The 22014-nt window shown below is 43.8% G+C and overlaps 1 protein-coding gene across 1 annotated transcript in view; it reads left to right on the plus strand.

The window, feature by feature from the left end:
• The window catches only part of frem3 (Fras1 related extracellular matrix 3), a 43112-nt gene that overhangs the window by 14640 nt on the left and 6458 nt on the right, over positions 1-22014 (plus strand). The window contains exons 3-23 of the mRNA XM_030721962.1: positions 3739-3885; positions 4667-4897; positions 4996-5121; positions 5227-5478; positions 8835-8984; positions 9067-9276; positions 9804-10001; positions 10112-10276; positions 10431-10613; positions 10705-10835; positions 12807-12965; positions 13082-13385; positions 13467-13598; positions 13719-14050; positions 14624-14816; positions 14908-15012; positions 15327-15454; positions 15552-15686; positions 15800-15926; positions 16023-16210; positions 16301-16447. Of these exons, the coding sequence (XP_030577822.1) occupies positions 3739-3885; positions 4667-4897; positions 4996-5121; positions 5227-5478; positions 8835-8984; positions 9067-9276; positions 9804-10001; positions 10112-10276; positions 10431-10613; positions 10705-10835; positions 12807-12965; positions 13082-13385; positions 13467-13598; positions 13719-14050; positions 14624-14816; positions 14908-15012; positions 15327-15454; positions 15552-15686; positions 15800-15926; positions 16023-16210; positions 16301-16447 (3743 nt within the window). The remainder of the gene's footprint in view (positions 1-3738; positions 3886-4666; positions 4898-4995; positions 5122-5226; positions 5479-8834; positions 8985-9066; positions 9277-9803; positions 10002-10111; positions 10277-10430; positions 10614-10704; positions 10836-12806; positions 12966-13081; positions 13386-13466; positions 13599-13718; positions 14051-14623; positions 14817-14907; positions 15013-15326; positions 15455-15551; positions 15687-15799; positions 15927-16022; positions 16211-16300; positions 16448-22014) is intronic.

The raw sequence follows: 22014 nt of genomic DNA on the forward strand, positions 1-22014 counted from the left end.
TTGATAGGCAGTCTAATATAGTGTGAGTGTCATAAAAATTGTAATAAAGAAGACTGTCAGTCATAATTATTGATCATATGGCACAGTAATGAGATTCCTATGTTTGCAGCTACTTTTCATGTGGGGCTTTCTATTTAGAGCAAAGCGAAACCACTTTCACTTGTTTCTGAAGTGCTATGTCCACAGAAAGTTTGGCATCCTCATTCTTGATTTGCTGAGGCTCATGCCAGCTCCAACCTCAGCGTCTGACAGCATGTACAAAAGAATTCAGAGAAATGTGGAGGCAGGCAGGGAGGCACGCCATGGTGGCAGATCTGGCCCACCCAGACTGCGGCCTGCTGTCCCTCTCAGTTGTTCATCCCCTTTTGCGAACAAAGCCGACGCAGGGAGGAAGAGGAACACGGAGGGGGAGGAGGTTTGTGGAGTACATCTGTCACTCTGCTCCACATAATCTGGGAGTCTGGCGGGAAGGAAGGTTTTTGCGAGACGGGGAGGGATAGACTGACAGACAAAGACTGAGGGAGATCTTTGCTTTGATGTTCTCAGCCAGAAAACAGTTGTGCTGGTTTCCACTCCTCCTGAGGAGGTATATTACTGTGCAGCTTTGTGCGAGTAAACAGAGGATGACATTCTTCGTGCTTCAGGAATGAGGTGCAAAGAAAAATAAAAAGGAAGATATGAAACAGCCATTGTCAATCTGGGCAAAATGAATGATCTGTACTGCTTGTACAGCCAACATTTTTTACAGAATTAAAAATACCTGTGGACCACACTGTGTATAACAAGTAGGCGATGGGAGACATCGCGCTACTTCTCTGATGTCCACTTGAAGTCCAGGCACATGTTTAGTTGACAGGCACGCAGACGTCCGCAAAGCAGACCTGCAGACGTGGCAACCATAACAGTGTCAGCTGTGTAATAGGGCCAGTTGTTTAAAAACACGAGGCATTAATTCACTTCTGAGGCTTATTTACCATTGAAAAAAAAGAAAATGTAATGTGAGCTGGAAAGTTTGTTACTGATCATGGCTGAACAATCATCGTAGCATAAACTGAGAGACAGCATGCGGCTGAAGGCTCAAATAAGCCACAGTCTAATGAAAAGGCTTTCGCTGTAACTATTTTATGTTATTATATGTAAGTATAAGTTCATATATAAGTATCAGGAAAGCAGTGTAACAGATAGCTTTTGTCTTTTCATCGGTCCTTTTCCCAGTCACTCCCTGAGAGGGATTAAACTTACTCTGCACATGCTCATGAGGATTCTCACTCTACTGTGGAAGAAGTGCAGAGTTACTTCACCTCTTCAGAAATGATAGGTGTTGCTAGTTCGAATACAAAATCATAACATGGGTGCCAAATCCAGGTCAACCAGAATTGCATTAGATTTGCAGTCATCTCGCGTGTCTCTGTCGATGGCATACTTTACTGTTAGAAACTGGGTTTATTTCAGTAAATGTAAATTTACCGCTGGAATAGTTTTTCCTTTAATGCAAAGTCGATGATACCTGACATGATTTTTTTAGTTACATTATTAGATACAACTATAGTAATCTGGTTTCTCTGAAGATGGCTTATGTTTGAGGAACAGTAGGTTAGTATGATGCATTTTTTTGTGAGTTCATGTATTATAGTATTAATCTTGTCAGTGTTAGAGAAAAAATATCAATTTCCCTTTTCAGTGTCACTTGAATACTGTAAAAATACCTTGTCTTTGCACTTTAAATGCTTGTTATTCATCACAATGAAGCAGCCTGTGAAATATCATCCCAGTACAGTTGTCTGATTCATAAATAGCCCATTGTTTTACCCCTTGTAGCAATGTAGAAACCTAAAGCTGCCTGATTGTTTGATGCCAAAACAGAAGCAGCTTTTTGTCTTGGCTGTGTTCATTCAATAAGCCCTGATGAGAGCCTCTGAATTAGCTTCTCCTCATATAAGTTCCAAATAGGGCCAACTGCCAGCACACACTTTTTTTTTTTTCCACCACAGAAACAATCTGATGATTCAAGTTCAAGTTGGGGTTTTTTGTTTTTTGTGGGAGTTTTTTTGGCAACCGTACATCCGGCTGTAATCGGGGCATTTTCCTTCTTGACTGCTGAAAGTCTTCTCTTTTAGAGTTTTGCTTGTTCAGCAGTTACTGAATCGATTCTGTGCAGAATTCAACGCCTGATGTTTTCAAAAAATCATTTATTCTGTTAACATGCTGAGAATTTGGGTCAGGCAAAAACAGACACGATACTTGTTTCCTGTATTTTTAGCCATGACTGCGGGAAACCTGAGCACGAGCATGGTTGAGAGTGCTCACTAGGCATTGCCACTCCATTTTCACAAGGGGATTGCTTCCATTCATGTATCCATCTGTGTATGCTAAGCAGAATAAAACTATTTCTTTAACTTGAACTTAGTTGTCTACACTCTATTTTGCAGAAAGAAATGAGAAGTAATTAGTCATGTTACAATCCCACATTTTCCAGGTAGCTGACTCAGCAGAGATACCATCCCATTATTACCATTACTAGCTAGAAAATCCACTGGTGTCATCAGGTGAATCTGATCATGCTTCTGCCTTTTGGTCCATGTGGTTTGTTTCTCTTGCGATACGGCCTGGCTTGGCTTCAGCGTTGACATATGGGTTCAAGGAAGTGGCCCCCTTCTTATTCTGAATACCCACACTCAGCTCCCCAGTGTTTTCATTCTCCCCAGTCACATAGCATAAAGACTGCAGTCCCTTTCTTCTTCACTGAGGCAAAACTGAGCTCAGTGGTGGCTCATTGTGAGGAAAAGGAGAGGCTCTTTTCTATTGTCCCATTGTTTGTTTTTTCATGCACCTTTGACAGGTGTAATGTCTAGTTCACCTTTATGTTTTATTATTTCTGACACCTGTATCAAATGTATTTTTTCCTGGAAATTCTGCTTCTTTTCATCCCCTCACTCCTCCAAGCATCTTTAACAGAGTCAGGTCAGTGGGGGCTGCCCTCAGTGTGACCAACGGAGCAAAACTAAAGCGAGACGGTCCTCTCTAACCTCTCTGATCCAGAGAATCCACTGAGCCTGACCTATTTCAAAAGTCACAGGTCACCAGGCTCAGCTCACTCAAGGATAAGGCATTAGGCTGTTTTACCGCCACTGTTAAAAAACAAATAAATTCAAATATTCAGAGTATGCAGCGTATTAGCTGACATATCTCTGAATCTATCAGCATTAAATCAGTGATCAAAACCAAGCTGACATTTACATGAGTCATGAGATATGAGTGATTTTCTTATCATCTTATCGCCTTGCTCCCTTTTTTCAAGAGGAAAAGCTACAGAGCATTATCATGACAATTTACTAGAGACCAGTTCATTAAAGATAAAACTCTATGGTCACGTTTTTTCAAAAGCAGATCATTTCCATTTTATCTGTGTTTATACGGGTCCTGTTGAGAGCAGAGAATAAGAGAGCGTTGCAGGTAGATGAGAATCTATTGAAATAAGAAGTAATGCAACTCTTCCCAAGTCCTGATGAAGTGAGCTTTAGGGAAGCCCTGGTATTAAGTTATCATGTTTCCCTTCCTAAATTAAAATATCCCTCTGATTCCTTTTATCCTTGAGCCCAGAGCAGATTGCAGTTTACATGCCTCAGTGAGTCCTGATGGGAACAAAATAGATTATTGTAGTCTCCATCAGAAAGAAGTTTCAAATGAAATGCTGATGCGTTACGCTTTTTTTCTTCTTTTCTTTCTGCCTCTCTTTAGGTGGAAATAAACTAAAGCCCCAGCCATTCCGACTCAACTGGGCCTGGATCTCTCTGGAGAGGGAATACTATTTGGTGGATGAGGATGCCAAATTCCTGGAGGTGACGCTGAAACGCAGAGGCTACCTGGGAGAAACTTCTTTTGTCAGTGAGTGTTGAAGGGCAGTTGTTTACAAACCCAATATATTTAAAATATCATTGTTCTTACCAGAATTTGCAGATATTTGGTTTCCATTCAAGATAAAGGACTTGTCCTTCCTGCATAGAAATGATAGGCGTAACTGTTGCTATTTTTCTGTCACTCATAAAAGAATATGAAGGATGATGATACCACACAACCCTTTATTAAACTGACATTTTAACAATGAATTATTACCCACTTTTAACTGTCTCCTTGGACTTTAATATTATTTATGTGTCTTGTTAAAGGTCAGACCTGCAATAAAGCATGACCACAGGCCCTTTAGTTAAAATCTCTCCTTTTAAGGCTGCAGGGTGTCCTCAGCTTATCCCTGCAGTCACACTAAGAAAAGCTCCACTCTCAGACATGTCCCTAAAGACACAAAGCTTTTGTTTTCTTGTTTGACTGCTGCTCCATTTCCTCTCTTTGTCTGTGAAAGACACTCAGCTAGATCCATGTATAACCTTTCCTAGTAAAGCTTGCATGCTGGTCACACACTTACTGTACAAAAGAACAAGCAGGAAACAGTACAGATGAGGCAAACCTCATAAAACTCAAGCTATCTTTTTCTTCTTCTGTGGTGTCAGACAACAGACAGAATATGCTACCTGTCATCGTGGTATCATTTCAGTTTACCGAGCTATAAATCATCATCTGCGTTGTTCATATATAGGAACCTGTATTTTACATAAAGCACAGGAGGAAACACTGGGATAAAATTGATGCCACTGGCACCCCTTTCCCACAGGTATTGCCACTAAGGACGGTACAGCAGAGAAGGACAAGGATTTCCGTGGTAAAGCCCAGAAGCAGGTCCAGTTCAACCCAGGCCAGACCACAGCAACCTGGAAGGTGAAAATCTTCACTGACCAGGAGTTTGAGACCTCAGAGACTTTTGAGGTACAGCTGTCAGACCCCGTCATGGCAGTGCTGGAGTTTCCTGATGCTGCAACAGTGGAGATTGTGGACCCCGGGGATGGTAAAAATCTGGCATTTTCAGTTGTTTGAACAAAATCTTTGTTCTTGGTCTTGATTTTGTTTTGTTTTTTACATTTTTGTGCTTTACTTCCAAAACAGAATCAACTGTCTACATCCCTCAGTCAGAGTTCAAGATAGAGGAGGATATTGGAGAGCTGTTAGTGCCAGTGCGACGTTCAGGAGATGCCAGCCAGGAGCTCATGGTAGTTTGTTACACTCAGCAAGGTGAGATGAACCTGTTTTTATTTTTTTTAAAATCAATGAGTCAATCAATAAATCAACACTAAATGGAAATAGTGGACTGGATGAAATGTTCCCATAATTCCTCAGGCACAGCCACTGGCACCATACCCAGCACAGTCCTTTCCTACTCCGATTACATCACCCGAGCCGAGGACCACACCAGCGTGCTACGTTTCGATAAGGATGAACGCGAAAAAGCCTGCCGCATCATCATCATCGATGACTCCCTTTACGAGGAAGAGGAGAGCTTTAATGTCAGCCTCAGCATGCCCATGGGGGGCCAGGTGGGCGCCAACTTCCCAACTGCCAAAGTCACCATTTTGGCAGACAGTGATGATGGTGAGTGGAGCGACTGATCATCAGAGAAAAGTAACCATAAATGTTTGTTGAGCTGAGGTTGTTCTTTTCCGTCCCCCAGCAGACTTGCAGTGTTTGGGTGCAGTCACTTTGGCAGTTTGATAAAAGGATAGATAGAGGGAGATCTCCATCTAAACTAAAAGTACAGAAATTTGTGATTGGTGGATTATTTCTTTGTTGTAACAATAACTTAAACCATTGGAAAGCCTGTTAATTTCTCCTTAAATGGTGCCACATTTGTGAGGAAAATGCATTTGTGGGTTGAGCAACAGAGTCGAGTATGTGAAACTTGACAAATCTACTTTGCCGATGACAAACAGCTTATTCTGCTATTGGATCTTGTTTACTGTGATTTATTGGATTGGATGATTGCTGGTTGAAGAATGGAACGCCATCCCACAGCAGTGTGTGATCAGCATGAGGAGGAGGTGCCAGGCTGTTGTGGCTGTGTGCAGATCTTCCACGTGCTGCTGAGGCCCCTGTTTGTTAAATGAATAAACTGTTAAATAATCAACATGTCCTGTTTCTTCAGACTTCAATCATCCAATCCAATAATGTTGATTCATTCCACTCTAGAGGCTATACTTCAGAGGCAGTTTTATATTTGCAACATTTTTTTCCCATATGAAGTTCTTTAACTGTGAATATCAGTGTTGGTGTACTGGTAAATGTGAACACACAAAGAGAACACCACACGTGCTGCAGGACATGCATAGAGTTCAAGACACGTTAGCGTTCAGAGTGTGCTTCTCTAGATTTACCCATCAGACACACATACACATTTATTATCATTTTTTCTAAAGTAAGGAGCTCCATTTTTTCTTAAAGCTCTTTAATTCTTTGGCCTTGACTTGGATTTAGAGAGCAGGTGTGGGTCTGTGTCCTCTACTTTTGCATTTGGGTGTCTGCTTGCTGTTAATCCACCGAAGGTGCACAGACACTCTGATCAGCACAGTCACCAGAGCTAAAGCCCTGGATGCTGCACCTGCATCAGAGGCTTGACAGTATCCCTGTGTTTATGCTACATTTATCCACTACACTCTGCCTGTCTGAGCGCTAGATACAAGATAACAATAGACAGGTGCTGAGTGGGAGAATGACGACCTCTGTGAATGTTATGCTACACTGTAGCCCGACAGATGAAAGGACTTTAAATCTCACTGTGCTCCTCGGGCAACCCTCACCGGCATTCAGGAGATCCCGGGGGGAAACAGAGGGCATCCCTTTGTCTGATGGGGCCATAAGGCAGGTGGTGGAGAGAGAGAGAGAGAGAGAGAGAGAGAGGGGGACTATTATGCAGGAAAACCAAATGATTGGCATGTTTTCCAGCCCCATGTGGTCTGTCTCTCTAAGGAATCTACAGGATATTAGCTTGAGAAAGAATCGCAATTCTATTATTCATTAGAGCCTCTTGACTTTTTCCTCTGATCACTATCACCAGATTTATTTTTTCCCTGTCTCCACCTCTCACCAATTTCTTGCACTTGCTTGGAGTTTAATTGATCTTTTTATATAAATAACCACTGTGCATTCCCAGACATGTAAAGAGACAAGAGAAGAATCTTCAATGTAAAGCTCTATTGTGGTCCTTCCTCATCTTCTTGGTGGGTCCTGAAGTAACACCACGCCATAAATCTGGTTCAGTGCCTGTGTGTGCCCGTCTGCGTAAAACGATCTCCCCGCCTGAGTAAACTTGTGGTTTGGACTCTTGCCAACGATGAGCCTCTATTGTTACTGTGGTTGTCTGGATCTTCCTCCCACTGATCTTAAGGTTGCCATGTTGGCACTCATTTCACCCTCTCGCTCTTCTTTTGGTACTAAAAGGAAGCTGAATGGCACTGAAAGCGACCTGTCCCTCAGCTTCAGTTGTCTTTTACAGCATGCATCCACTTCTAAATAAACTTAAAGAGCAGATCTGCCATTTCTGCTCAAGCACCAAGAACTGAGAGAAGCTTAATTGAGAAAGAGACCCTTCTGACATTCATTTGTATTGTCAGGAAATGTTTAACAGATACAGTGACAGATTTTATTGACATTCTTTGGGCACCGGTGTGACATCAAGGACAAGCATGGTCCAGCTTTGTATTGATTCAAATACTTTAAGTTGAAATGTTCTACTTGTAATGATAAGAAAATTTTACTCTTACAAATTTTTCTCATGCCGGGACCTCCCGTGCTTCTGTTTTGTCATAAACCAAGAGCACCTCAGATGTACCTCCAAGGTTTTCTATGGCACTGGTGCCTTGATGCAGCAGCTGAGACAATACCGGGAGATTAGAGAAAAAAGCTCCTGTTTGAAAGAAGTGACAAAGTCTGTGTAAGACGACGGGATGTGGCAGTGGCGTGAACCACAAGGTTGTCAAGCAGGAGACTGAAGTTTTATGTGCCATTTGGCAACTTTGTGGCTTGGACCATGTTTTTACTTTGTCTTTTGTTTTGTTTTCACTTAACGTCTGCTGAGGTTAGGCATCAAAATTATCTGATTAGGAAGAGGTTGTAGATTATACACAGTGATAATCGCTGCATTTAAATGTGAGACCACGCGTGATGAACTGGTAGTGAGACCTGCTCAATATCACTAGAAAATTTCTCAGAGAAGCACATCTATAAATGTTCATGTCCCTCAGTTTTTGCTGAAAAGCTGGAGCTCTAAATCTTCATGTCTATCGGGTCAGATCTCTAAGAGCACTGCTGGACACAGAGTGTTGAAAACATGCTTTATACAGAAGTGAAGAGAGATGGATTGACGATGTGTTCCAGCGGTCTGAATTCTTGCCCTCTGCCTTCCCAAAGGAGATGCTAGCCTCGGTGTCTCTGCCATCGCCCCTTTACCGTGGTTCTTATCAGCTTCTCTGTCATCAGACTCCAGGAACATCATTGCTTGCGCGCATACAAGCACACAGCTTATTCATCAGGTGTACCCTCAACCCTTTGGCGTTGAGTTCAGAGAAAGCTGTCAGGATTTAGATAAGTGTGGGGAGGAAAGCTGAGGCAGGACAGGATAAGATGGCTGACAGCTCTCTTCCTGTGCTGAGCAAAAAATGGGGGCATTTGCTCAGCTATTCATGCCAATCTGTCCCTGAACCTGAACTGCAAAACATGTCGTCTAAATATCCTCATAAATTCACAAATTTTAATATACTTAAAGTATCCAGGCTTGCGCATAAACTTATGTTACCTGCAAAGACAACAAGGCGTATTATTTTCTTCAGTTTGTGTGGTTTTGGAAACAACTTCCATATTTCCATTAAGAAAACATTGAACAGAGACAAGACAGAAACTGTACTGTGGCTCAATTATTTTCTAACTGACCTTCTTAATATTCACAACTCTCACAGAGCCGTCGCTGTACTTTGGAGAGCCCGAGTATGTCGTGGATGAGAGTTCAGGCTATGTTGAGGTAAAGGTTTGGAGGACGGGCACTGACCTGTCCAAAACCGCTACTGTGACTATCCGCTCTAGGAAGAGCGACCCTGTTTCTGCAGAAGGTAAAATCAGAAGTTTGACAAAATGCTTGACATTCGGTTGTTGCGTTAAGCATCATTTAATGGCTTCTTCTCTGTCTGCCAGCTGGACTGGACTATGTTGGCATTAGTCGCAACCTGGACTTTGCTCCAGGGGTGACAATGCAGACATTTAGAGTGACCATCCTGGATGACTTGGGTCAGCCAGAGCTAGAGGGACCTGAGACCTTTGATCTCGTGTTGCGGATGCCCATGAATGCTGTGTTAGGAGAACCAAGCACGACAACCATCACCATCAACGATACCATCACTGACCGTGAGTGTCAGAAATCAAAGCATATATATATTTATGTGCAGTATGTTGAAGCCGACAGTATTTTATTACATTTTTCTATTTTCCTATGCCATCAGATAGGATGGAAAAGTGTGGAATAATACATCTGCAGAACTTTTTTTAAACCTATAAGACTGCTGATAATCTTTTCAGCAGATATTTCATAGTCCTATAAATTATATATAACTTCATATTCAGCAAATAAACTATGATATAAATAATGAACTATGAGTGGTTAGTCTAACACTCTATTATGTAGCTATAAAGACTAGTAAAGACATTGTAAGTATTCATTAAAATGATTCTACACATGTAGAAATACTTTCAAATATTTGTTCTTAACTCTGTATGTATATATTTATGTTATGAAGCATCTATTATCTGATTATACACACAAACTGTAGGTCAAAAATAGCTATATTTAATACCACACATTAAAGGTGTGCAATTGAACACTTACTGAAAATTGTCAAGATTCAATTTGTGAAGATTGATTATTTTCTTTTCAGTGCCTAAGGTCCAGTTTAAGGAAGGAAGCTACAAGGTGGATGAGTCTGATGGGGAGGTAAGAGCCACAGTGTACCGTAGCGGAGACATCAGCCTCAGATCCACCGTGCGTTGTTACACTCGCCAGGGCTCTGCTCAGGTCATGATGGACTATAACGAAAGGCCCAATACTGATGAATCAGTCATTACTTTTCTGCCAGGTGACACATTTCTTTATGCCCTCTTATTTGCTCCTTTATGTACCATTTGTGTTTTTGTTTGTTTTGTTTTTTTTATATACATTCTCCGCACCCTGTATTTCCCCCCCCAGGTGAGACTGAGAAGCCATGTGTGGTGAGCCTGATGGACGACTCCATTCATGAGGACGATGAGGAATTCCGCTTGGTGCTGGGAACTCCCAAGAGCAAGTCTCCTTACGGAGCCTCTATTGGGGAGCAGAAGGAAGCACTGGTCACCATCACAGATGAGAAAGACAGTGGGTGCTTTCTGGAATTAAATATATGTAATATAAATAATGATAATATGTGGTAAAATCTGTGTTCGGCTAAAAGACGTTCAAAAGTAAGAAAAAAAAAAAAAGCTCATTTAAATGTTTATGGTGTGTAAGTACACATTACTTTCTCTTCCAGAGCCCATCATCCGTTTCTCTGAGATCAAGTACAGCGTGCGTGAACCCCAGGTGAAAGGCGATGTGGCAATAGTGAAGATTCCAATTCTGCGTTTTGGAGACACTTCGAAGGTTTCAGTAGTGAGGGTGCACACAAAGGATGGGTCTGCAACCTCTGGAGAGGACTATAACCCAATGTCAGAAGGTAAGAACCTGGTTTTAGTGGCTACACAGTGACTAAGTAACCTTCGTATTGCCTCCTGATATGACTACACACTTTGCCGTCTGTGTCCAAGATGTGGAGTTCAAGGAAGGCGAGAAGGAACACTTTGTGGAGATTGAGATCTTGTATGACGGTCAGAGAGAGATGAGAGAGGCCTTCACTGTGCACATGAAGCCCGATGACAACATGGTGGCTGAAATACAGGTGAGATAATAGCCACATGGAATACACGAGCAGATGCACATAAACAAATACAAACCAGTATGTATGTGCACGGTACAGTACTGCAGATCTACACAGGAGCCCTGTCATCTCAGCCTGTGTTAAAATAGGCAGGCAGCAGCTGGCAATGCTGTCAGCACGCCTGAACCACAGATATAGATAGAGATGCTGAGGGGAATGTCCCAGCAGAGCCAAACAGAAGACAAACCTATAAACAGAACTGCGACATTCTGCCCATATACTCTACATCAGGCATGTACAGCTCACGTGACCGAAATAGGTAATGACAGCATAATTTGAAATTACAATGTTTGATTTCATTGTACTTAAACTTACCTCAAGGGCCCCACAACAGATATTCTAATAGAAATGCTTTGAATCTGCGTCAAATTCATTTATCAAAAGTTACTTTATGATTGATAAACATGTTTAAGAGAAAACCAAAATCCAGTGTAGCATTATTATTTATCTCTAGCAGCAAATATATTTCAGAAAGGCCATCATGTTTTGTAGTATTGCTCAGAGCACATTTCTTTGTGAACAGTGCATTGAAAAGCCGGTTTTGTGAAAACAGATGAGAATTTCTTCCAGCTGTTTTTGGCTTCATTTAAATACACTCACCAGATACTTTATTAGATACACCTGTTCAACTGGTTGTTAATGCAAATATCTAATCAGCCAATCACATTGCAGCAATTCAATGCATGTAGGTTTGTAGACCATGGCCAAGATGAGCTGCTGAAGCTCAAACTGAGCATCAGAAAGGGGAAGAAAGGTGATTTAAGGTGATTGTTGCTGCCGGACGGGTTGGTCTGAGTATTTCAGAAACTGCTGATCTGCTGGGATTTTTCAACACAAACATCTCTAGGGTTTACAGAGCGTGGCTGAAAAAGAGAAAATATCCAGTGAGCGGCAGTTCTATGGGTGAAAATGCCTTGTTGATGTCAGAGGAGAATGATCAGACTGATAGGAAGGCAACAGTAACTCAAATAACCACTGACTGCAACAAAGGTATCCAAAAGAAGACCATGCCAGGTGTCACTTCTGTCAGTTAAGAACAGGAAACTAAGACTACAATTCACATGGGCTCACCACAATTGGTCACTAGAAGATTAAAAACAAAAAAACTTTGCCTGGTCTGATGAGTCTTGATTTCTGCTGCAGCACTCAGATGGTAGGGTCAGAGTTTGGCATAAACATGAAAGCATGGATCCATCCTGGCTTTTGTCAGCAGTTCAGACTGGTTATAATGCTGTAATGGTGTGGAGGATATCTTCTTGGCACACTGTGGTATCAACTGAGCATCCTCTATTAACACCTCATCTGTGTATTGTTACTGACCTTTGTGGCCACAGTGTACCCATTTTTTTGATGGCTGTCAGATCAGGTCAGATTGGTTTCTTGAACATGACAATGAGTTTGCTGCACTCAAATGGCCTCCACAGTCACCAGATCTCAATCCAATAGAACACTTTTGGGATGTGGTGAGATTCGCATTCTGGACATGCAGCCAGTAAATCTGCTGAGACTGTGTGATGTCGTGTCAATATGGACCAAAATCTCAGAGGGATGCTTCCAGCACCTTGTTGAATCTATGCCACCAAGAATTAAGGCAGCTCTGAATATGCAAAAGTGGGTCCAACCTAGTACTACCGAGGTGTAACTAATAAGGAGTCCAGTGATTGTACGCCAAAATGTAGTGTAGACTAATCACAGTGTATTGTCTTGCACCAAGGCATGCAAGGGATTAAACTGTTACTTCTAAACCTTTACCTTTATGGACTGAGATTTACAGTATGTGCATTTAAGTGTTTTGCATATAGCTACACAGAAATAATACTTAATAGTAATATAATCTAACTGCCTAACTGGCAGAGCTATAAATTTATTTAAAGTTTTGGTCAGTTGTTAAAGATGACAACCAGCTAATTATGCCTTTTCTCTTTTTGCCAGATGAACAAGGCCATTGTGTACATTGAGGAGATGGACAGTGTGGCAGATGTTACCTTCCCTGCCATCCCCCAAGTGGTTTCCCTTCTCATGTACGATGACACGTCTAAAACCAAAGACAAGCCCCACCCACCCAATGGATACCCTGTTGTTTGTGTGACAGTAAGTCACTCTGCAGTAAAACCAAACACAGCACTTTTTTCAGCTGTAATTATTATCTAGAACATACTGGTAATATTATTTCAAAAGAATGTAAAGTTTATCACATTCTTTTGCAGGCCTGCAACCCTAAGCACCATGACTTTGATAAAACGGGTTCCATCTGTGCCGCGGAGAACATCAATGACACTCTCACTCACTACCGCTGGCTCATCAGCGCTCCCACCGGATCAGATGGAGTAACCAGCCCCATGAGGGAGGTGGACACTAACACTTTCTTCACCAACACCAAGTCCATCACTTTGGATTCAATCTACTTCCAAGCCGGCTCCAGGGTTCAGTGTGCAGCGAGAGCTTTCAATGCCAACGGAGATGCCGGCCTGGAGCTCTCCAGTTCCATTGTTGTGATCAGCAAAGAGGAGGGTAAGAAGAAGCCAGCAGAGACTCACAGATAAAATACTGGCTATAGAATTAACTGGTTTAACCGCCCTCAACTCTTGGCAGGTATGTGTCAGCCTCGTATCCCGGATACCGTTGGGGCTGAACCTTTCTCTGCAAAGATTCGCTACACAGGCCCACATGATCCAGACTTCCCCAACCTCATCAAACTGACAATCAACATGCCTCACATGGACGGTGAGCAGCAAATCTTGTGGCAAAAACAATATATGGCCTTATATTAACTGAGGCCCCCCTATCCTATGTGTGTGTGTGTGTGTGTGTGTGTGACAAAAACAACCTTTCCCCCCTCAACAGGCATGCTCCCAGTGATCTCCACAAGGCCTCTGTCCAACTTTGAGCTTACCCTGAGCCCAGATGGCACACGTGTAGGCAACCATCGCTGCTCCAATTTGTTGGACTTCAATGAGATTCAAACTGGCTACGGCTTCATCACAGACGCAACAAAGAACCCTGAAATAATTGGGGAGACATCGCCCTACCAATACAGTGCAGTCATGCGTTCAGCCAACTCTCTGCGCTTTTACAGGAATCTCAACTTAGAGGCCTGCCTCTGGGAGTTCACCAGCTACTACGACATGTCAGAGCTGCTGAATGACTGTGGAGGATCTATCGGCACCGATGGACAGGCAGGAACAATATCTATAAGAAATGACTAACTGTAGACAGTAAAATGTTCTTTAAGCTTTAAGCATTTTGCTCAGTCTAAACATTTTTTAAGTGGGTGGTACATATCAAAGTAATATTCACATGAATGCCAGGACCCAAGGTTTCCCAGCAGAAAGCTGGATTGTAACATTATGAATAATATTCACGTCCCTCTAAAGTGCCTTTAATTGAGTGTCTGATGGGTTAGTACAGTAAATAGTGAGTGCTCTAATCTGGCACCTAGAAACTGAAAATTTTGCAGCAAATTTTAGTGGAAGCAGTGAAACTTGGGTGAACTCTAAAGTGCACCTGTGCAGCACTGACCCAACTGCAAACTGTCATGATGATGATATTTCAGACTTGAGGGTGCTAAAGCTTAAGGGGTTTCCTCACAGGGAGCAGCTAGTCTTCAAGGTTCATTTTTATTTGACAGAATTATGCAATTTTTTAAAATAAATAGGCTACATAAATTCATTGTTCCCTCACTTGCTGAGCTATCCAATGACTGTTGCTGCACATTATTTATGACAGGTCCCTTTTTTCTGCCTATTTAGGTACTGAACCTGGTCCAGTCCTACGTCACCCTGCGCGTTCCTCTGTTTGTGTCTTACGTCTTCCACTCTCCGGTGGCTGTCGGAGGCTGGCAGCACTTTGACCTGCAGTCAGAGCTCAAGCTTACCTTTGTGTACGACACAGCTATTCTGTGGCAGGACGGCATTGGCAGCCCACCTGAAGCTGAACTACAAGGTACCTTCAAAGCCAATGCTGTTAGTCTTTACTGAGGGAAAAATGTTCATTTGTGAAGCTCATTGGAGAACTTTCTCCTCTGTACTCACAGGAGCCATGTACCCCACCAGTATGCGTATAAATGAGGAGGGCCGTCTCGTGGTCAACTTCAAGACCGAGGCGCGCTTCAGGGGGCAATTTGTCATGTCTCATCCAGGTACAGTGTACACACCGTGAGCCCATTCTGTGGCATCATTCTATACAAAGCCATCTCCTATTGGATTACCCTGTGGTCCCCATCCTCTTGTTGTCTATTTATGGAGTTCCACCTTAGGGGTCTTCCTGTGTGAAAGACCAAAAGGGCATTTCAGCAAATGTCAAAATGACCCAGCAACGTTTATGTATAGGCAGCAAGTGGCACAGGCGGTGTGAAAGGTCACTCTAAAAATAAGAAGGTAGACGCTGTTACTAGTTTAGGTTGGACAAATTGCAGCTGTAAAGATTTATGACTGTACACATGTTTGTTTTAAGGAACCAGCGTGTCATCTATGGTGATATGTGCGGACCACCCCGGGCTGACGTTCACTCTGGCCCTGGTCAGGACTGAGCCTACGTACAACCAGCCCATGCAGCAGTGGAGTTTTGTCTCAGATTTTGCTGTGAGTCATTTTGCTGTGAAAACATCCTTCATTAAAGCACTAACAAACTAAACAGCCTTAATGTTGTTCCTCTGTGTCCGCCCGGCCTCTACTGTAGGTGCGAGACTACTCTGGGACTTATACTGTGAAGCTGACCCCCTGCATTGCATCACCCAATGGGGAGTTCAGCGTCCCTCCTGTCTGCCACCCAAGGGAGCCACTTACTTTTGACATGGACATTCGCTTCCAGCAGGTTAGAGCTGACCACTCTTAAAGGTCACAACAGAAAAATAGAAAGGCTTTTTGACTGTGTTGTATTTACACCAAGAAGCATTGGCTGTTGCCTTAATAATCCTTGTTCTCCAGGTGAGTGACCCAGTGGCAGCTGAGTTCAGCCTCAACACCCAAATGTTCCTGCTGTCAAAGAAAGAGTTATGGCTGTCCGACGGCTCCATGGGATTTGGAGAAGGAACTGATGCTGCTTTTTCAGAAGGTACTACACTACTGCCATCTAGTGGTGTTAAGTAACATCACAATTGTGGATCGTGACCCAAAGGCAATCTTGCATTTCATCTGTCCTTCACTTCAGGCTCCATGATTTACGGCCGTGTGATGGTGGATCCAGTCCAAAACCTGGGTGACTCTTTCTCCTGCAGCATCGAGAAAGTCTTCCTCTGCACTGGAACAGACGGCTACGTTCCCAAATACAACCCCACTAACAGAGAGTATGGCTGCCTGGCAGATGCACCCTCTCTGCTGTACAGATTCAAGATCCTGGTATGATGCAATGAATCCAAAGGATAATTGATATTGTGTAATCAAAAAACGTAGATGTTGTTTCTGATTTTCTTCTGTTCTGTTCTGTAGGACAAAGCCCAGCCAGAGACTCAAGCTACATCATTTGGTGATGTTTCTTTTAAGGCCACACTGGCTCAGGACACACCCGGAGCTCTGCCTTTGATCAAACAGCCAGGCTCAGACGGCTTTACACTCTCTTCCTCTCCACTTTTCCAGGTCCGCATCATTCTCAGATACAGCATGTTCATTTATGGAGGCTCAAAACTCACAGAATTAACAAATAAATAAATGACTTAATAGATAATAAAATAGATATCCCATTTTATTGTTCACCTGATACAGTATTGATCTCATTACATACTTTGATTGACAGCCAGTGGCACAAAAAGGGGGTATGCACTATATGCAAATGCATAGGGGCGCCGCACAAGAGGGGCGCGCCAAAACGATATGGGGAAAATATTTCTCTAGTTGCATTTTCTGTATTTAACAGCTGTGCTTATGATATGATCAATAACAGAGCCAGTCAGTAAGTTATGTCATAGAAGTCTTGTATTTTATAAGGCCATGAATAAGTGAGATCTGCACATATGAAGACAGTAAGTGTTGAGAGGATGCGGATGGTGCGTTGTGTGTGTGTGTGTGTGTGTGTGTGTGTGTGTGTGTGTGTGTGTGTGTCTATGTGTGCACGCGCAAGAAACCCACGCGCACACTCGTGGGTTGGGTTGGGGGGGGGCGCGCCTAACAAAGTGTCCGCATGCACCTAAGGAAGTATATATTGTTACAAACTAGTCTAGTAAGAAAAGTGTGATGCTATATTTCCTAATCTATTACTGCATTAATTCTAATGTTTTATTTGTGAGACAGCCACACAGGTGCTCTTTTAAACAATATCATGGTGCAGCAGGGTTCCAGGGAGCCATAATGCTTCTTTTTTAAACAAAAAGCCCCCTTTTTACCCAAAACAACAGCTGGATGGCTCTCTTTATTCGGAGTGTTTCACGCCAACCTGCTAGGGGCATTATACAATGGCCGATCCTTTTAGAAACAACAGCAACAGCTGGTTTGTCTTTATTATGTATGTTTCACGATAGCTGTTAGGCTCCTTAAACAAAGACATGTAGTCTATCATAAACAGCACCATCCTGGCTGCTTTATTATGTGTTTCACTGATACCTCACACAGAGCGCAGAATGCGCGCCTACTCAATCAGCTGTTTTACTCACATATTCGACTATTGTATGAGTCTGTCAGTTTTAAGCAGATTTGGAAATTAAACGTGTAATCCTAGCTTCTGTTTTAGCACCGACACTGTTTCACTGAGCGTGATAAAATCTGTCAGTTTGGTGAAAACATTATAGCTGCAGAATCTCATCCTTTTTCTGGCCACTTTATAAGTTCCACACAGTTTACCCCATAGTATGATTCAAAGTCAGAATAGAATATTGCACAGGCTGAAACAGTGTCTCAGTTTTTGTGTATATCTTTAAAAAAAAATCCTTTTTGCTTGTTTGTAAGTCAATATGACAGTACTTCATCCATTAACCAGACTTCTATGCTTTTTCATCATTAACAGAGATTCTAAGTCTTAATGAAACATTTCTACACAGTTTTTCTTCAACAGACGCAACTCAATACCTGACAGCAGAATAAAGTTGATAACAGGGTGTCGCTAAAACACATCACATCGACTACCATGTTTAAATCAGTTTACAAAAACTCCCACTCCTAAATAACCGGTGCCTGCAGCGTGCAAAGCTTTAGGGTGTTGCTAAATCAGAACGCACAGACTATCATGTTTTTCATGTGTAAACTTGTTTTTCTTTTTTTCCCTGTATTGTAGTCTCCATCGCGCACTCCAAGTATGATGCAGACAGGTCTAGCGACAGCGCACTCACAGTGCTCATGTCAGTGTTTATGTGTTTAGTTACAGTGTTATCAGTTATGTTGTGCCAGTCTCTCATCGTTGTTATTATTAGTTTGAGATGTGAGTTACACACGTTGTCTGTATTGAAGGTGGTTAGTAATGGGACACCGTGACTGAGATGACTGTAGCAGCTAATGGCCTAGGGCAGGGGTCGGTAAGCTTTAAGAGCCATTCTAACCCGGTTTCCACGGAAAAGAAAACACTGAGAGCAGCAAATACTAGCAGAAGCCGGGTAGCCGCTACCGCTACCACTGACACATATATTGAGAAACGAAAATAAATAAATAAAATGATTTTATTTTCAAGATCACAGTAATGTTCCAATTTAAAACTACAACAAAAACCAAACTGACAAAAATAAAATGCACTTCAATTGGATACTTATAATTTACTTCGGAAAGCCGCACAGAGCCGCAGCTTAAGCCTGAAAGAGCCATGTGCGGGCTCCGGAGCCACGGCTTGCTGGCCCCTGGCCTAGGGTCACCGTAGCTGTTTAAGGGCACAGCTTAATTTTGGCAGTAAAAGCTGCCATTCCTGTACTTAACCACTGAGAAGGTCAGGATTTCAACAGTTGGTTAAAAATCTGTGTTAGCTTTCTCCACTGGTGTGTGTTACAGTACTTTGTATACAACTGTAGTAAATTCTCTGGTCTGCTTCTCTGTTAAAACCATAGGTCTCACAGAATGGATTAAAAAAAATAATGATTTATTATCTAACTGTGCAACCCCCATGAAGGATCCTACATCTACATTCCTTAATACAAGAAATATGATTCTGAGTCTGTCAGTTTTTATTGGTGTATTGGTGGGTGCATATGTGCACGCCTTTATGTATATTTTCTTTTTATCTATGTGACCCTAATTATAGGACGTAAAAAACAAGACAAGACAAGGTTGTTTTTTTTTTTTTAATTTGTCCAATTGTTTTATTGATGTTTGAATTTAACACTTTAATTTCTTGGTTTTTGTTTTTTGATTGGTCCAATTCAATTTCTGTGGTTCTGTAGCCAAGACAGACTGGTGTTTGGGACCTGCAGCAGCCCGGGGTCTGGGAACTGGGTCAGGCCAATATTTTCCTCACTTCGAGAGGCATTTTCTGGTTAACAGAGATCATCATCAAGTATGACCCAATTACGACGCGACCGTCTGGCTTTTTTGTTTGATATTCTGATCATCGTTGGATCAAGGCTTATGTCTGTCTTCTGGCTCTTGTTTTCAAACTTCTTTTGCTCCAGCAAAGGGAAGCCTGACTGTAGAAAGATAGAATTAATTTCACCCAATTCCGGTGTGACTGCCTCCTTTGTCACTTTGCTGGACTCAGATGGGGTCTGGACCTCCTTTCGGCCTTCCATCATCATCAGGTCTTTCTTCACTGAATGATTACTTTCCAGGGTAACAGGTCTATTTTCTCTGTTACTGACTTCTGCAGCCAAGACAGGCTGGGGTCTGGGACCTGCTGCATCCTGGGGTCTGGGAACTGCGGCAGCCTGGGGTCTGGGACCTGCGGCAGCCTGGGGTCTAGGACCTGCGGCAGCCTGGGGTCTGGGACCTTTAGCAGGCTGGGGTCTGGGAGCTGCGGCAGCCCAGGGTCTGGGAGCTGCGGCAGCCCAGGGTTTGGGACCTGCTGCATCCTGAGGTCTGGGACCTGCGGCAGGCTGGGGTCTGGGACCTCTGGCAGCCCAGGGTCTGGGACCTGCTGCATCCTGGGGTCTGGGACCTGCGGCAGCCTGGGGTCTGGAACCTGCGGCAGCCCAGAGTTTGGGAGCTGCGGCAGGCTGGGGTCTGGGAGCTGCTGCATTCTGGGGTCTAGGACCTGCGGCAGCCTGGGGTCTGGGACCTTTAGCAGGCTGGAGTCTGGGAGCTGCGGCAGCCCAGGGTTTGGGAGCTGCGGCAGCCCAGGGTTTGGGAGCTTCGGCAGCCCAGGGTTTGGGAGCTGTGGCAGCCCAGGGTCTGGGACCTGCTGCATCCTGGGGTCTGGGACCTGCGGCAGGCTGGGGTCTGGGACCTCCAGCAGCCCAGGGTCTGGGACATCCAGCAGCCCAGGCTCTGGGACCTGCGGCAGCCCGGGGTCTGGGACCTGCAGCAACCCAGGGACTGGGACCAGCGGGAGCTGCCCAGGGTCCAGGAACTGGGTCAGGCTTGTATTTCGTCACTTCGACAGGCATTTTCAGGTTATCAGAGATCGTAGAGTGTGACCCAAATACGATCCGTCTGACTGACTTATTTTTTGATATTTTGGCCATCTTTGGTCCAGGGGACATGTCTGTCTTCAGGCTCTTGTTTTCCAATTTCTCTCGCTGCAGCGGAGGGAAGTCTGACAATGAAAAGACGAAAGAATTCATTTCACACTCAGAGACATTTCCCTCAGTCGCAGAGCTGGGTTGGTCTGCCATGCTCTTCTCTCGCTGCAGCGGAGGGAAGTCTGACAATGAAAAGACGAAAGAATTCATTTCACACTCAGAGACATTTCCCTCAGTCGCAGAGGTGGGTTGGTCTGCCATGCTCTGAGTTTCTCCCAGTTGTTCCAAGCCTCTGGGCTCAGGAAGATCATCTAACTCGGCTACAGTTGGATCAGATCCTAGCGCTGATAACACAGAAGCATTTCCCTCAGTCGCAGAGGTGGGTTGGTCTGCCATGCTCTGAGTTTCTCCCAGTTGTTCCAAGCCTCTGGGCTCAGGAAGATCATCTAACTCGGCTAGAGTTGGATCAGATTCTAGCGCTGACAACTCAGAAGCATTTCCCTCAGTCGCAGAGGTGGGTTGGTCTGCCATGCTCTGAGTTTCTCCCAGTTGTTCCAAGCCTCTGGGCTCAGGAAGATCATCTAACTCGGCTACAGTTGGATCAGATTCTAGCGCTGACAACTCAGAAGCATTTCCCTCAGTCGCAGAGGTGGGTTGGTCTGCCATGCTCTGAGTTTCTCCCAGTTGTTCCAAGCCTCTGGGCTCAGGAAGATCATCTAACTCGGCTACAGTTGGATCAGATCCTAGCGCTGACAACTCAGAAGCATTTCCCTCAGTCGCAGAGGTGGGTTGGTCTGCCATGCTCTGAGTTTCTCCCAGTTGTTCCAAGCCTCTGGGCTCAGGAAGATCATCTAACTCGGCTACAGTTGGATCAGATCCTAGCGCTGATAACTCAGAAGCATTTCCCTCAGTCGCAGAGGTGGGTTGGTCTGCCATGCTCTGAGTTTCTACCAGTTGTTCCAAGCCTCTGGGCTCAGGAAGATCATCTAACTTGGCTAGAGTTGGATCAGATTCTAGCTCTGATAACCCAGAAGCATTTCCCTCAGTTGCAGAGGTGGGCTGGTCTGCCATGCTCTGAGTTTCTCCCAGTTGTGCCAAGCCTCTGGGCTCAGGAAGATCATCATCTAACTCGGCTACAGTTGGATCAGATCCTAGCTCTGATAACTCAGAAGCATTTCCCTCAGTCGCAGAGGTGGGTTGGTCTGCCATGCTCTGAGTTTCTCCCAGTTGTTCCAAGCCTCTGGGCTCAGGAAGATCATCATCTAACTCGGCTACAGTTGGATCAGATCCTAGCTCTGATAACTCAGAAGCATTTCCCTCAGTCGCAGAGGTGGGTTGGTCTGCCATGCTCTGAGTTTCTCCCAGTTGTGCCAAGCCTCTGGGCTCAGGAAGATCATCTAACTTGGCTAGAGTTGGATCAGATTCTAGCTCTGATAACCCAGAAGCATTTCCCTCAGTTGCAGAGGTGGGTTGGTCTGCCATGCTCTGAGTTTCTCCCAGTTGTGCCAAGCCTCTGGGCTCAGGAAGATCATCATCTAACTCGGCTACAGTTGGATCAGATCCTAGCTCTGATAACTCAGAAGCATTTCCCTCAGTCGCAGAGGTGGGTTGGTCTGC

Source organism: Archocentrus centrarchus, chromosome 1 (genome assembly GCF_007364275.1).
Source record: "Archocentrus centrarchus isolate MPI-CPG fArcCen1 chromosome 1, fArcCen1, whole genome shotgun sequence".
NCBI lineage: Eukaryota > Metazoa > Chordata > Actinopteri > Cichliformes > Cichlidae > Archocentrus > Archocentrus centrarchus.